The sequence below is a fragment of the Amblyomma americanum genome, chromosome 1 (assembly GCF_052857255.1).
Source record: "Amblyomma americanum isolate KBUSLIRL-KWMA chromosome 1, ASM5285725v1, whole genome shotgun sequence".
Classification (NCBI taxonomy): domain Eukaryota; kingdom Metazoa; phylum Arthropoda; class Arachnida; order Ixodida; family Ixodidae; genus Amblyomma; species Amblyomma americanum.
The window spans coordinates 94,606,142-94,623,078 of NC_135497.1; the positions used below are offsets into that span (position 1 = coordinate 94,606,142).

Below are 16,937 nucleotides of genomic sequence, written 5' to 3' on the forward strand. Positions count from 1 at the left end.
GTTGCAGAGGTCGAGCTGACCAGCGTGGTGCTCCGCTACTTCCCCCCAAACGCAACGTCCGTGGTTCAGCCCTTGGATCAAGGGATAATTAATAGCGTGAAGTGCGCATACAAGCGTCGAGTCGTCGACAGAGTTCTCCTCAACCTGGAGCTGAAGCGCAAGATGAAAATAGATATTTTTATGGCGGTTGAGATGGTGGCGGCAGCTTGGAGAGCATTGAGGCCGTCGATAATTGTCAACTGCTTCAGGACTGCCGGTTTCGGTACACTAGGCCCTGAAACTGCCGAAGCTGGTCCGGACTGCGCGAGCGCCGTGCACGAGGATGAAGATGCCTGGGAACACCTTCGCTCAGTGGATGAAGTGCCCACAGGCATAAGTTTCTCAGACTACGTGAACGCCGACGCAAACGCAGTCACAACGGAAGTTTTAACTGATGCCGATATGTTGCGGCTTGTAGGAAGCGTGGAGGTAGCGACGGCTGAAGACGCTGCAGACGACGCCGCAGGTGCCGAAGCTCCCGTGCCGACACCAGGTCAGGTGATGAATGCTCTCGATCTGCTGCGACATTTTGCCGGCGCACACGAGGGGACGGAAGACGCGCTGGACGCACTTCAGACCTACGAGAAATCGGTGCGGCCGTTGCTCACAAAGCGCACGCAGGCAAAGATCACCGACTTCTTTGGCGGAAAATAAATTTGTAGTCCCCTCGGGCCTTTCTTGTCGAGTAAGAATGTTTGTTGTTTCTTTTCATACGCGCTAGCGGCGCCGGTCGTGGTGTTGGCGCTACCCACTCGAAAGTAGTGCGGGGGGTCATGACGATGACCATACGGACCCCCAAAGATTGCGCTAGTTGTATGATTACCAACTTTGGCGCCAATTTGTCATTAGCTGTGTGGCTTGCCGTCCCGTCGGCGGTATTTAGGGAAGATTGTTGCGCCGCTAGCTGAACCGTCCTTTGGGTCGGTGCTACCGGCGTGAATTTGTCACGCGCGAGTGCGACGAAAAGTGAAAATGGTACGTGCTAACCGATACGACCGCGATAAGCTGGTACGGTTTATGCGGATGCAAAATGCATTATGTTCAATGGGTGCTCAGTCGGGGACTTGACTTTACTACTTTTAAAACGAAAGTACTGTTTAAGCGGGTACGTTTTAACGAGGTTTTACTGTAATCGAATGTACTGAATTATGTGCCCAAGAAATGCCTCATTCAATTTAACGAAGTTCTCGATTTAACGAAATAATTCACGGCTCCCCTCAACTTCGTTAAATCGAGTTTTAACTGTATAAGTTGAAGGTCCAGAAACTGGAGTCGATCATTTTCTGCCCGTTCATGCGTGAATTATAGGCCCCTCGATAAAGAACCAAAGGCCGTGAGAGTTTGATTTATAAGTGTATCTGTAGCACAGTGTGTAGGCACATTAAGAAGGATAAGATAGTCGTCGACGTATCGGAAAATATGTGCTATCCCTGTTTCCTTCAAGCTGGCTTCAATGCGACGGTCAAATGACGCCAGAAAGATTTCACATAGGACCGGAGCAACTGACGAACCTATACATATTCCCGCCTTTTGTAAGTAAAACTCTTCCCGGAAGCAAGCAACAGTAGAATCCAAATAAAACTCTAGGAGGTCCAGAAATTTATCAGTTGTGACAACAGTGGAATTCTGAAACCTGACTTTGCCATATTCTTCCAAACGTTCTCAGACAGCATCAAACAAAGTGTCGTGAGGCACAGAGTAAAATAAGTCCTCAACGTCAATAGAAAACCCGGTGGAGGCTGACAACTTGCCTCCTTCCAGGACCTGCACGACTTCCGTTGAGCTTCGAACGCGGTAAAGGTCACCACCAGCTATCCTGTCCAGCTGGCGCCGAAGGAAGTCACTCACCACTTTTTGCCACCTATCTTTTTCCAGACACAATGGCACGAAGTGGGCATGCAGGCTTGTGCGTTTTTCCTGAGAATAAAATTTCGAGGTATCCGGTCTGAGCCGCTTTGACTGCCTTTCCTATTGATTCCAGGTTCATCCCTGCAAGCAGTTTTAGTGCGGCCCGTTTTTGTCTGGAAGGGTTGAAGTCGACTGGTCTAAAGTTCTTCTCGATGGCTTCAGTGGCTTTTTTGTTGATGGTATCATTTGGCATGACAACAAAACCACCTACTTTGTCTGCCTCCAGAACAGCGAGGCCAGACGACTTCATGAATTTGGCAAGGCTATTGAGCGGAGGGTTCTTGCTCGGATGCGTTTTGCTGAGGCATGCAACACCTTCCCCAATGATCCGGTCTCTATCTTTGTCATTGACTTTGCAGCCATGGCAGTGGTCTGCAAATGGTTCGCCATGGCAGTGGTCTGAGGAGGCGCGCGTTGTGATGTCGTGTGCCTCCTCAGACCACTGCCATGGCGAAATCGCAAATTCGCGGCCAGTAAAGCTCTCGCTTTACAAGAGATTTGTAACCTGTGAGACCGTGACTCCGCTCTCCTCCAACTTGTTTGTTTGCGGCTCCATTCAATAGCTTTGGCAGTTGGGCGGAGCTGCTGTCTTCGAGCTCTCGGATAATTTAATCCATTGACAGTACACATCTGAAGCTATACATGCAAGTGGGCAAGAGAACCTCGTCCAGTGGACCCCTTACCTCCGGAAACACGCAAAACCCGTTGAAGTGTCGTGCATCGGTTTTACTTTCAAACTGCCAACTTTAAACCCGAGCGCCCTTGAGCACCCTTTCGTTTTTTGTAGAAAAAAAATAATAATAATAACCTGGCCCTTGCAACCATGAGAAACCTCCTCAAAGCCGCCTGCTGCACCGTGCAACAGCGCCTTTCAAGGAATCGCAATCCATTGGCCCCAAAGCCTCGGCCAGCCTCCGATGGGCACGACGTGCCGACCGTGTCCTCGCCCCTCGCGACTCCCTGCACTGGGTTCAAGATATTTAATTAGCAACGGCTGCTCACTGAGGAAAGAAGAAACGACCTGCCGGCGCCTAACCTAACTGTGCTCCCTCAAAAGCATCGCACACTCTGTGGGGCTGAGGTCACTGAAATGCAGGCCGGAGTTTTAGCGAGAACTTTGTTGGCGGGTTTGGGAACGGGATTCATCGTAACGCTGGCAAGACGCCGGTGCAAACGTAAACGAAGTGACGGTAGTGGCCCCCGATAGATGCCTTCAGCGTGCGGCGGCGGTAGCTTTCATTTTGGCTGCTGCTAGAACTCGCCGCTAGCTGCCAGAAATCACGGAGTCTGCGTTTACGTCACGTTTCACGTCACTCTGTCCTGTGACGTCTTAAGAGTATGCCGTGACGTCATAAGAGTGCAGAGAGTTTGAATCGGAGGGCGGGAAAAACTTTTTCAACTTGGAGTCCAAATTTCTTTGAAATGAATGCATCTTTCGCTCCCGGACGAGCGGCAACAAAGCCATGAAATGCCAAACTATCAGATTTTGCTAACAAAAAAAAAATGATAGAGTGCTCCTCACTGTCTTAAAGGGGGAGGCTCTCCCTCAGATTTTTTCCTCTTTTTCTCTGTTCTCTCTTTGTCTTCTATTTCTTTCACTCTCTCCTTCATTCCTTCTCTAGCAGTACAGCTGAGGTTTCCTCTGAGATTTCCTTTTTTCAGAACCACTTTTTCAAAATAACAAATCAGTACGGTGTATTTGGTGCCCAAGAATGTGGGCATTGTGAACCACTGCACTGTGAAAGGTGGAGAATGGTGCTGCGGTCAGTTCGGTGCAATTGAGCGAGTGGTTTTCCGCAGGTGGAGCGCGAGTACCTGCAGTGCAGGGCGACTGTCTCTCGGCTGGAGAAGGAGGTGGCTGGCAGTGAGCACCAGCTGTCACTGACCCGTGCGGAAGTGGCTGAAACGGGGGCCCGCTGGCTGCACGACGTGGAAGAGCTGCTGCAGCGGGTCAACGCATCTTTCGGCCACTTCTTTTGCGAGCTGGGCTGCGTCGGCGAGGTGTGTGCTAGCTCTTATCTCGACGGTCGGAAAATGTGTGTTGAAATCCCATACCATCGGAAAAAATCTCTGAATTGCAGTAGTGGTGGTAATCTTCGGCTTACGTGCGCAAGATGTGTGGAGCAGCCTCCGAGGCATACTTCAGCTGTGTCTTTTGGACTTCCTTGTTCTGCAAACGAGGCTTCTGTCCAGCAGCGATACTGTCTTTTGCTTTTTAACAAAACCTTTGTTTGGTGTTCTTGTTTTCGCCCTGTGCTTTTACTTCTTTTTCCTGACCATTGATTCCACTTTGGCTCGTATCAGTGGACGTGTGACAGGAAGCAATCGCTTGTTTGGAGGTAGGGTTAACTAATTAGGCCCACAGTGAGGCAGCAATTGCTTTTGCTATAAATTGGATTGGATTGTAAGACTTTTATTTTTAACAGTCAGGGGCTGTAGGCCCCTCGCCTAAACGATGGCCAGAAAGTCCTGGCTTCTGGCGGCGTCTTCGCCCAGTTGGACGACCTTTGTCTGAATCTCCCAGTCGGAACTGAGTAGGCAAGCCTCCCATTGGTTAAGCGACTATTTTTTTTCTCTTCAGGGGGGGAAGAGGGCATTTCCAAAGAGTATGGTTGAGATCTGCTTTGCCGTGACATATCGTATTTATACGACTGTAAGCCGACTCGAATGTAAGTTGAGCCCCCCCCCCCCCCCCCCCCCCCCCACACATCAAAATTCTAAAAAAAAACTTGGAGGTCACTTACACTTGGCCTTCAATAATAGAACGTGATAGCACTATCCTGCCACCTCCACCTGTGCTTATTGCCAGCCGCTATCGGCTGCCACACACGGGAGCGCCTGTGGGCACATTCCAAAACGAAAATGTATTAGTCACGGGACTACTCGTCCACACTTCCTTCATTGTCCTCAATACCGCTGCCGTCGTGTTCGCTGCTGCGGTCCCACAGCTCGTCGTTCTAACATCGTCGTGCAGCGAAATCCCGCACTTTGCAAACAGCCACATCACGACATCGCTTGGAACAGCTGAAAATTTTGCCTCGCTGCAGCTGCCACACCTGCATCACCCGTTGCAAACGTCAAACTTGCGGTCCGGCGCGCAGTTGTTCATCTCTTCGGCGTAAAGAGTGACAGCCATCTTGAATATAGTTGTGAACGAGCTTTGAGATGAATACCTGAAGGGCATTTTTGGATTGCGCATTTTTGGAAAAGGATTCTAAGCCTAGCTTGTCATATTTTTTTGGTTGCTTGTGCAGGACGAACAAGTATGTTTACATATTTTCTTTTGGTCGTGCTCCTACTTTGCTGAGCAAAACATCGTACGGTGAAAGCTTGGTAATTCGTCCCCCTTTAACTCTGAAAATCTGTGAATTCATTCTGCCCGCCTGGGCCCTACAAAAATGTACAGAAGTCTATGGTGCGGAACTCCCATTAATTCAAACGAATTTTTGCGCACATCGGTTAATTCAACGTAGCACTGCAGCCCCCTGAGTCATTGCAGAGGGAGAGAGGTGCAACGGAGGCTATGAGAATTATCACCAGGGTAGCGCGGCCAGAAAGGAAAAAGAAAACGGAAAGTGTGGCACTAGTGTACAGTTGAAAGACTAATTCGCAGTCTAGCCCATCAATATAGTCATCGTCAGGAGCATGTTTGCCCTCGTCAGAGTTTTTAGTTCTAGTGTCACAAGCTCTCTTCCGCATTTGTCTTTGGTGCTCCACCGTATGTGTGCTTTGTTGCTACGGTCGTGATCATTTAGGCCTAAGAGTCGTCCTACATTCGTCTTTGTGCCTCCGCGGTGGCTCAGTGGTTATAGTGCTCGGCTGCTGACCCGAAAGACACGGGTTCGATCCCGGCCGTGGCGGTCGAATTTTGATGGAGGCGAAATTCTAGAGGCCCATGTACTGCGCGATGTCAGTGCACATTAAAGAACCCCAGGTGATCAAAATTTCCAGAGCCCTCCACAGCGGCGTTCCCCATAGCCTGAGTTGCTTTCGGACGTTAAACCCTCGTAAACCATAAACACCTTTTTGGCACCTTTCCCAACGTCCCGATTAGGCAGGCGATCGGTGGATTTCTGTTGTCACTGATTATGCAACCAGAATGAGTCCATTAGCCACATGCTGTGGTACCAATGTTGCGGGTTTTCTTCAGCAAGACGGTGTCCATCATAGTGCTCCCGGAGAGTTACCACTCGAGCTCGTTGCTTTCTCTCAAACGTCCTCAATGATATTCCCTGCTTCTGCTGCAGGTAACATAGATTGACCACAGCCAAGGTCAATGGGTTTACTGAACGCCTCAACTGAACATTTACAGATATGCTCTTTAGGCTGTGTGGCTTATTATGCATCGCCAGCTTTGAAAATAAGGGGAACTGTTTTTCTCACCCATCCAAAATTTAAAACTTTCATAGGTCCTACAGGAGCCCCATAGCACTGCTTAAGGGGGGACGCGGCTTTCAACTCGCGGAAAATGGTCAAAAAATCGATTTTATGAAATATTTATTTTCTGCTTTTACAAGTCATATTTTGTGTGATTACAAATTTTCATCGTCGAAAACCATCAAGAAGTGCGCCAAATCATTGTTTTGATGATCAAGGGTGGCGGAAAATTTCCTCCAAGTAGCGAAAAAACGCCGCTTTTCAAGCCCCGATCTCTCGGCAACCGCCCTACGTACCGCGGCCATCCTGGTCTCTATGGAAAGTGCGTTCCTCCGACTTCAAATTTCCCGCTTCAGTGGTCTCCTCAGAGCGGAAACAAACGCATAAAAAGCTAAAGTTTCACGGTCGCGCGGTGATTTCCGATTGGCTCCGCACGTCACGTGACAGCAGCGCGCTGCGCAGTTGGTCTCCTTGGCGGGTGCGTCGTCTGCTACGCGTGCCTCTCGACTCTGCGGCTCCGCTGCTCGTCGTGTACGATGGGGTTTAGTCATTTGAGCAGAGAACCTCGGCTCGCCGTGACTGTCTCTTGCGCAGAGCTTGGTTTTGAATACGGATTACGCGGCCGCCATGTTCGTCAGTACGTGCGGAGCATAGTTTCGGAAGCGGCTTTCACTGGCGGTCATGGGTTGGCGACCTCTGAAGTACAAGACGGCGCGTGCCTATGGCACCCGTAAGCGAAAATCGCCGATGGTGCAGAAGAAGAAGTCGTCTGCTTCAATTACTTCTGATGTGCAGCGCACTTACGAAGTTACGGGCTCGCAGGCGAGTACTTCGTGCGCGGCTACGACTGTTGGTGGCGCCGCTCCAGAGCCGCTGCCGAGCACTTCACACGCGGACGAAACATCGTGTGCGAGCATGGGGGACTCTTCTGAACTTTCTACTTCGCGCTCTGCATTGCCGGAAGCATCAAGCGATGAAGGCACCGCGCGTGTCGCGGGTTCTCTTGGCACTTTACGCGACGACGCCACGCCATCCACGAGCACCGGACGCACCATTCAGGCGCACCTGGAGCCGCGTTTTGTGTCGGAAACATCAAGTGATGAAGGCACCGCGCATGTCGCGGGTCCTCTTGGCACTTCACGCGACGACGCCACACCGTCCACGAGCACCAGGCGCACCATTCAGGCGCACCTGGAGCCACGTTTTGTGTCGCCAGAAGCATCGCAGGAAGCCGCCGCAAAAGTGCAAGCAAAGCTGAGTGCCGTGCCCGCGACCACGCGGAAAATGGAACTGCTGGGTGACGGCGAGGCGCTTGCTACTACAGAACAAACGGATGAGTTTGTTGTTGTGCAAGTCACGGCCCTAAACGCGCTTCTCGAGAATGCCAAGTGCCAGCAGTGCTCTCAGCCAGGACTTTCGGTTCAGCTGGGAACAAGGTTTGGGTTGGCAGCACAATTGGAGCTAACATGCGCTTTGTGCGGTACCGTCGCAAAGGAGTCGTCATCACCGCGGAAAGAAGGCCGCAGAATTTTTAATGTTAACTTGAGGGCTATACAAGCTGTAAAAAGCATTGGCAAAGGGGCAACAGCTTTGAATGATTTCTGGTCGATAATGAATGTGTCTCACAGAGGGTTACACCACAAGACATTTAAAAAACATCTGAAATCTGAATTCCGACTGGCCAGTGAGACGGCTGCTGCCAAAATATTTTCTGATGCTGTGGCAGCTGTGCGCACTGTTTACAGCGAGATGGACCCTACCTTTAATAATAATATTACAGTTGTCTACGATGGGACGTGGTTGACACGTGGCCACACGTCCCACATAGGTGTTGGTACCGTCATTGAGTTTTACACAGGACTGGTGCTCGACTGTGTCATACTTTCAGATCGGTGCCACGGATGCTCGGTGGGCCCCAAAGAAGGAGATGACGGTTATCAAGAGTGGAAAGCATCCCACATCTGCCAAAAAAACACTGATGTTAAATCTGGCAGAATGGAAGTTGAAGCGGCCTTAATCTTATTTAGAAGGTCCCTTCAAAAGCATGGTTTGCGATACACAAACATTGTTTGTGATGGGGACAGTAGAACCTTCTTGGCCCTCTGCGAAGACAAGACATGGTTTTATCCCCTTCACAAAGGAGGATTGTGTCAATCATGTCAAGAAAAGGATGGGCACAGCCCTGCGTGCCCTTGTCACAAAAAGCAAAAAGGGTCGGCCTATTGGTGGGAAAGGTGGCCTCACTCAGGCTTTAATTAAGAAGTTAACAAATTATTATGGCAAGGCCCTGCACGATCACGACAACGTTGAGGACATGCAGAAAGCTGTGATGGCAACTTTTTATCACGTAACATCTACCAATGAACGCCCACGCCACGAGCTTTGCCCCCAAGGACCACAGAGTTGGTGCCAACACCAAGCTGCAGAAGCAGAGGGCAAACCTCTGCCCTCCCACAAGTACCAGCTTGCAAGGCATGTCACAGATGATTGTTGCCTGTTTACCAGTGGCTATCGGATGTCCAGCTCCTCAGCCGTTGTCGGGGAAAAAAACCCAGAATGCGGCTGAAAGCCTTCATTCAGTAATTTGGTCGCTGCTGCCAAAAGATAAGAACGCATCTTTGACTGCAACAGAGACAGCTCTCAACGAAGCGGTTTGCAAGTTCAATGCAGGGACCCGCCGTGCTTACACAGAGTACTGTTCGACACTTGGGCTGCAAACTGGCCAACATGCTCTTCGCAGAGCAGCGGAAAAGGACGCCTTGCGGAAAAGAAAGGCAGCGAAAGCACTTCAATCTCGAGGCAAGGCATCCAAGAAGCCCCGTGTTAAAAAGGACACAAAAGACTACAACCCCGGTGCCTTTTGACGAGTGAAAACAAGGTGCAACTTCGGAAGCCATTTTCTCAAAACTGTTTTTTTTGTCATTTGCTCTGATTGTTCCGCTGATTTCTTTGCGACCGCTGGGGCTATTTTGATGCGTTTTTTTTTCGCTGCATTCCTTGAGAAATGTTTCAGGTCGTGACATTCTTGGTTTTCCGGCATCCCGTTTGCTGACTTACTGATTCGACTAGTTGTTCACTTTTTAGGTGCCCATTGTAATGTCTGCTCATAAAATATTAAAACTAAAAACTTTTACTTACATTGTAAATAAAAAAAATCTAAGAATGTCACGACCTCATTCATTCATTTTGGAATGCAACACACTTTGAAGAAGTCTTCTATCTTATTTTGTAAGTCGCTCAAGCCTGGTACAAGATGAAAAGGAGGAAAATTTTTTAAATAAAAAAGTTGTTGAGATATCAGTTTGAAATTTTTATGGTGATATCACAGAAACATTACCAGTAACCCTGCCAATTTTTATCAGAATCCATGAAGAAATAGGAAAGTTGATCCCGAATGCCACGTCCCCCCTTAAAAGGAAACCCCTTAGGCTCTTCAAATTCTGCAAAGTGTACGCTTCAGCCAACTGCAGTGACGGGGGCATTTCTTTACTTATGGTTTCTTTGCCTACAGTCCTTCCCCCAGCGGCACCACTTTTTTTCAGCTTCCTTTCGTCTTTGCGTGATCCACCAACGTGTTCAGTGTGTGCCTGTGTTTTCAGTGCATTAACCATAGTGCTGCGGTTTGTGCATGTGTAGAGTCCTCTGCCTGCGTGTTCTGCCACCATGACAACACCGGCAAAATGGCCGAACTATCAGGCAAAGAATTCGCTTCAAAAGTGCAGATGTTGCAAGCCCTCAAGAACAGCTTTCAATGTCATGGCGTAATGGGCCAGTGTGATGTGAAAAGGACCACCTTGGCCACATTTGTCAAGAACAAGGACAGCATCATGGAGCCATTTGACAGGGAGAAGTTCAGCGCCAACAGCAAGTGACTGTGTACGGCGGCCTACCCAGAGCTTGACGTAGCTGTACTGCGGTGGATCACGACCGCATGTGACACCCATCTGCCTCTGAGCAGGCCGTTGATATGTGCCAAAGCCTAACAGTTCACCTTAAAAATGAACATTGAGTCTTTTAAGGATTTTGAAGGCTGGCTCGCTTGTTCGGCACAATCTGACATTCAAGAGTGCTTGAGGGAAAGGAGTTATCAATTACGAAGCGATCACGCTCCTCAGTCCTGTGAACATTCAGCTCATCAATGCGCCAACATGCCTGCAGAAGTTATTGCCAGCTGCTTCTGACACAGTGGTATTGTGCCATGTGACTGTTGGGTGGCAGAACTGCCAATCGTAACAGCTGATGCACCTACAGAGGATGGCAACAGCTGTTTTGGTAATGTTTTTATGGGGTTTAAAGTACCAGTGCGGCTCGGCTCGGGGCTATGATTGGCGCCGTAGTGAAAGGCTCCGGATAGTTTCAATCTCCTGGGGTTCTTTAACGTGCATCGACATCGCACAGTACACGGGCCTCTAGCATTTAAAGGAAAAAATTGGTTTTTGGAGAAAGGAAATGGTGCAGTATCTGTCTCACATATCAGCGGACTCCTGAACAGGATAAAGGAGGGAGTGAAAGAATAAAGGAAGAAAGAGGTACCGTAGTGAAGGGCTCTGGAATAATTTCGACCACTTGGGAATCTTTAACATGCACTGACATCGCACAGCACACGGGCGCCTTAGCATTTTGCCTTCATTGAAATGCAACTGCCGCGGCCAGGATTGAACCCGCGTCTTGCGGGTCAGCAGCCGAGCACCATAACCACTGAGACACCGCAGCATCTATCCTTCCTTCTACCATAAGGCTCATTGATTATGTGGCTATCGATGATAGTGTCGTAGGCCAGCTCACCGAGGATGAAATACAGTAGCCGACGGGTAATTCGGACTTGTAGGATATTTCAGACGTCGATGAGGCACCGTCAGTCACCCCATTGAAGTGCATACATATTCGCGACGAATATTCCGGACTTCAAAAGTTCGAAAGTTCGATTTTTCGGGCTAATTTCAGTCGCCTGCGGGCCAAAATCGGCCATCTTATCGGCTTTTCGCCGGCGCTATAGTGCCTAGAATATACTGGCTAGTGTGCTTAGCGCGAGCGGCGCGGTGGCACCAGAAGTGATGCCTGCCGGCGGCGGCCGCATAGCGGAGCTGTGGTGCTAGCAGACGATCAGGCCTGCACTCGACCATTCGTTTTGGAAGTAGGCAGCACTTGAACTGCTGGAACTGGTGCTGCACACTCACGGCACCGCTGCGGAACTATACAGAACTGGTGCAGGGAGTGCACGCGAATCGAACGGACCTGCTGTAAAAGGTACGATAGTAGTCTGGACGGCAAAATAAAGGGAAGCATGTTACTCCACTCTTGTTCTCTGACCGAGTGGTCTAAGACACAAGAAAGGTACAGCGTGACATCAGCAGTAAGAGTCTATTTGATCAAGTTCTTGACAAATGTGTCATGTAGTATGGCTGCAGACAAAGGATTCACTATGTTTCGCTCACCACAAGGAACGCACTACTTTTTGGTCACGGATGCAGGCAGCGCAAACAGGTGCGCTAGCTTTGACAGCGTTGCACCTAATGTATGAAATGGAGTATAGTATAGCGCTCAGTCGCATGCTGCTGTCTTCACTCACAACCGTTCACACTTAGTAGGGCTCAGCAGTCACTTTTGTGAAGGGCCTTAAAAAGCAGAAGCCTGGTGCCGAGGTCTGGAATAACTCCCTTGCCAACATGCCTGCTGTTCAAGTGGCTGGTAGTATTTCAATTCCTCAACACAGGTCAGGCTTGTTCTAGCTAGGTACAGTAGGCAACGGATAATTCGGACTTGTAGGACATTTTGTACTTCGATGAGGCACCGTCAGTCACCCCATAGAAGCACAGACATATTTGCAGCGAATATTTCGGGCTTTAAAAGTCCGAAAGTTCGATTTTTTGGGCGAATTTCAGTCGCCTGCAGGCCAAAATCAGCCATCTTATTGGCTTTTTGCCGGCGCAAAAGGTGCCATTTTGGGTTGAGGTGGATTTACTCTGCAGTTGGATTGGCTTGACATACTTTCGGTACCTCATTTTTGCCAGTAGAGGTCCCTGCGATTTCTGCCACTTCGAGGTGGCGGATTGTCAGCGCCGTCAACTTGCTTTTGTTGCTAACGTTGTCGCCGGCTATACCTTGAAAATTAGTAAATTGGTTTGTGGGGAAAGGAAATTGCGTAGTGTCTGTCTCACATCTCGGTGGACACCTGAACGGTGTGGTAAGGGAAGGGATAAAGGAGAGTGAAAAAAGAAGGACGTGAGGTAGTAGAGCCCCGTGGAGGGCTCCGTAATAATTTCGACTACCTGACATTGCACAGCACACGGGCGCCTTTGCGTTTCGCCTCCATTGAAACGCGGCCGCCACGGTCGGGTTCGAACCCGGGTACTCACGATCAGTAGCCGAGCACCCTAACCACTGAGCCACTGCGGCGGGCAAAGTTCGCCATTCGCCGTTTCGTCACTTGGGTTTCATCAACCAAGTGGCACTCCGTCATTACGAATTTACATCCCTTCGCCGTTTTGTGATTGCGTCCGGCGGTTCCACCGCTTTTAACGAAAAGTGCCTTGTCCTTGCGTGTGTTTGACAAGTGGTGTGGTGCACACTCAGGTTGTGAACATGGCCCCACTGGTGCCGCTGGGTCCGTCATAGAAGCGTGGGAACTATTCAACTAAACGCTGTGACCTTGCTGTCTAGCGTGTACAGTGAAAACACAACTTTGGCGCAAATACAGGCGTAAATTGTCGCCAACAAGAGACATTTTCCGCAAGGTAAAATCAGTGCTTTCTTAAGCCGATTTCATCTCAACAAAGTGATTTTTTGTACTTCACGGATTTTTCGGACTGTTCGATTATTCGGACCACTTTTAAGGTCCCTTCAAGTCCGAAAAATCGATCGGCGACTGTACACGAAAATATCTCCGAAGTGCATGTGTGCCGGGCACTTAAGTCATTTTTTTAGTTGCCAATCGCTTATGGGTCTGGGTACTGGAGTGCCATGTACTTGGGCCTCATCTAAGTATCATTAATGCAGATGCACAATTTCAGGCAGAAAATACCCATTGGCGGACAGCTCCGCAACATTCTGCAGAGCAGGGAAACCAGACTTGAACGCTCGCTTTTGCCAACCAAGCTTGTTTTCTTTCGCCACGCCACCTTGTCCATGTGCTCCCCTGGTGTCACATTTTTTGCATGCAGGGTGAGGTCTGTTGGTAAGGGAATGCCTCTTGTCTTGGGCAAGTTGTGACCGCAGCACTTGGCCATGAGAATTAAGCGACTGAGAGAACAGCAGTGGGGCAGAACGCATTTGACAGATGCTTTCAGGTAATGAGTGCCCGTCGAGAGAAAAGTATGTAATATTGTATTACCAGTGCTCATGTATGGGGCAGAAATTTCGAGGCTAACAAAGAGGTGTCAGATAAATTGCAGACAACACACGGGGCTATGGAAAGGAAAATGGTGGATGTGTAATTTGAAGACATGAAGACAGCAGAATGTTTTAATGATATCCTTGTCAAGGTAAGAAGAAATTGGCATGGGCACAACATATTGTGTGAAGGCGAGATAACCAATGGTCCCTTAGAGTAACGGAGTGGATTACCAAATGGAGAAACAGCAGGGGTGGTAGAGAGGTCTGGTGACTAGATGAGATGGGGTAGTTTAGAGTGGCCGTAGCAGACACAGGACAGGGCTTTTTGGGGGAATATGGGAGAGGTCTTTTCTCCTTCAGTGGGCACTGCTGGGTGACGATGATTGTGGGGTATTGCCTTGTTCTACTTTACTTTACGGCGCTTGACACGTGGACCAGATAGCTGCATTCTTTCAGCCCTTTCAGCAGTACAAGCAGTGCAGGTCACTGCTGAGCATCCTTCAGTTCATTCGAGGAGCTCGATGAGCATCTGAACCCATACTACCAGCAGTGGGTCGGTATGAGGCAGCTTGTTGGCAGCAGTTTTAAGGCCAGTGTTATTCGGAGCACAGCCACTGATAGACAAGCACTGTGCATTCTTAGAGTGCTGCAAACACTATCAGGTGCAGCCACAGTCTAGTGATTGGCTGTGCTTTTCCAAACTGTTTTTGTCCGGCATGGTGCACCACAGTAGTCTCTACTTGTGCCATTTGGACACTGAGGCCCCTGCACTTTTTATGGCAGCCTCTTCAGATCTGTCCTACGTTAGGGTTGCACTTGTGATCGTGTGGGTGCACGCCTTTTCTGCCCACACTCAACTCAGGCTGGGTCTTTCTTGTGTGCAGCTCCTGCCGGACTTGCCCTACTCCGAGGACGACACCATGATCTTTCTCATGTTGCTGGACAGCCCCATCACAGAAGACATTGATGTACTGGCTGGTGCTCCAGTGGGCCTCCTGAGAGATACCTAGCAGCGCATAGAGGTCCACTACATTTGTAATTTTAATCTTTATTCATTTTACTTGAGAATAACAGTGCTATAATAAAATGTCACTGTTCATAATGACTATTGACTGTGGTGACGCTTTATTGGTGTGTGCATTATTAGGCAAGTGAAGATCGGCTCAGACTCCCGCGAGGGCAGTCTGGACGGGAGACTGAAAAAATGACTGTTACGCTGTTCTGCGTAATGATGGCACAAAAAAAAAGCACAGCGAAACAGAAGAACGAGCAGAGAAAAAAATATTAGTAGAGCTAAGCTTACCGGCTTAGTGCATTAATCAGCAAGAGTAGTTGACATATTAGCGATAAGAAGTCTGAGTGGCACGCCCTTTGTGGCATCCCTAAGCTCACATGCATACTCGATCTCTCTGTGCTCACGGTCTTCAGTTCGACCAGTTTCCAGACACACTCGCGGTCTCCAGGCTAAGACACAGTCATCACTGCAACTCCGCCTTTTCATCACTGTGTACAAAGTCCATGGCAAACCGACAGCTAGAAACGAACAGACCAACTGCTAAAACACTGTGTAGACAGACGCAAGGCGACAGCTGTATGGGAAGTACCCTCAGAGTTGTAACTCATTCCAATCCCTCAGACACGAGACTGAGTGACGCGAGCGCCTCTAGCTGCGACCTATTTTTCCGCACCGCGGATTGGTTCCGTTTCGTGCCCTCCTTTTTCTCTCTCCCACCGAAGCAGCCAACTGGCTGCAATGACGTGGCTCCGCTGTAGCTGCAGGCGATACGGACGCCCCTGGTGGTGGCCAGTTGTACCAGCGAGGCTCTCCGCCTCCCTACACCTACTGGTTTGTTTACCTGAGTCCACGCTCTAGATTGCAACACGGAAGGCTACTCTAATTGGCAAAATCAAAGCCAAAAACAGTTTTCGCTGTAAACACTTCTTTACAAAACTGAGGACTCGATGGAACAAGCAGCGATGCACTTCGCGCAATGTTGAGATGTGTGCTTGCTTGTTCAGGGCTTGTTGAAACATCAGCTCTTATATGGCCATGTTTGTACGTAGGGCATTCCATTAAAAACAGGGTCATTCCACGCCACACATCCCGGACGTTGTGCTCGGCCACCTCCGATTTGTTGAAAAAAATTCATGGAAACTTATTCTAATGTGTGTAATCAAAGCCTGAAGTATTTTTTCCGAAAAAAAATTATTCATGAGGTGAGGGCAGTTTGAATATTTAGGAAAGGCGAGAAACCAGGCACTGCTCAATAATTAATAAAAATTAAGATTTTTACAAAACACCACCATTTTTTGTCATTGACATTTACACAGATTCTGGCTTTCGATGCATTTCAGAGCATGCAGCTTTACACGGCAGAAATGTTTTTAAAAAATTGAAAAAAAAATATGAAGATGTACCGTTTTTTGTTTTAAATATCAACTTGCTCTTGAAAATTTGAAACTAGCTGTTCTGTTTCTATACATGTATAGTACTTATATCAAATGTTAAAGGTGATGAAACTGCGTACATCGAAGTAAAAAAAATACTAAAGTTGCAAAAAGTACGTTTTGAGCCAAAAACACTCGTTAATTTCACCCTGAGGTGCAGGGTAGCCAACTGGAACCCCTTTCTGGTTAACATCCCTGTCTTTCCCTCCTCCTCTTTATCTATCTATCTACAAACAATAGCGGGATACATAGAACAGTTTTTTGTCTTTCATTTCTGAAAATTTTATCGATGTAATTTTTGTTTAAAGCAAGAAAGGAATTGTTGAAGTTGAGCTCTAGCGACGGCGGAGATTGTAGCGTCGGGCATAGGTTCGCTCTTGGTGTGTAATGCGTAGCCGAGCAACTCGTAGAGCTCCCGCACGCTGCAAGCAGGCGGTGACGTCAAGGTTGTCGTCACTGGTGACGTTTGGCAGCATGGCGTCAAGCGTTGTTGTTGCTTCTTCGCCGTAAATGAGCCTAAAATGTGTCATATATGACTGGTCATCTCAACTGCGGTGTAGTAGACGAACATGACGTACGGAAGGAAGACATCCCAGGTTCAGCGTCGGCGACCATGGCGAGCTTGTCTGCAGTGGTTTTGTTCAAGCGCTGCGTGAGGCCGCTCATCTGTGGATGAAGCACAGTCGTCGTCCGACGGCATCTATACTGTAGCGCACGATGGCTTGCGTTAGCCCCACAGTGAACGCAGTTCGTGTGTGTCGCGCAGGACACAGTGAAAGAAGGAAAATACGCGCTGTAATCACAATGGGTGTCCTAGATGGTTTCTTGGTTAT

The 16,937-nt window shown here is 48.9% G+C and overlaps 1 protein-coding gene and 1 pseudogene across 8 annotated transcripts in view; both read left to right on the top strand.

The window, feature by feature from the left end:
- The window catches only part of LOC144113260 (structural maintenance of chromosomes protein 5-like), a 77,972-nt gene extending 63,214 nt beyond the window's left edge, over positions 1–14,758 (top strand). For 7 of the 8 annotated variants that reach the window (XM_077646240.1, XM_077646243.1, XM_077646236.1 and 4 more), the window contains 2 exons: positions 3,748–3,948; positions 14,541–14,758. In XM_077646240.1, the coding sequence (XP_077502366.1) occupies positions 3,748–3,948; positions 14,541–14,666 (327 nt within the window). In that variant the 3' untranslated portion in view covers positions 14,667–14,758. The remainder of the gene's footprint in view (positions 1–3,747; positions 3,949–14,540) is intronic. The other variant, XM_077646241.1, reaches the window with a different exon arrangement.
- LOC144113259 (uncharacterized) lies at positions 6,676–11,194 on the top strand (annotated as a pseudogene).
- Positions 14,759–16,937: the final 2,179 nt, after the last annotated feature.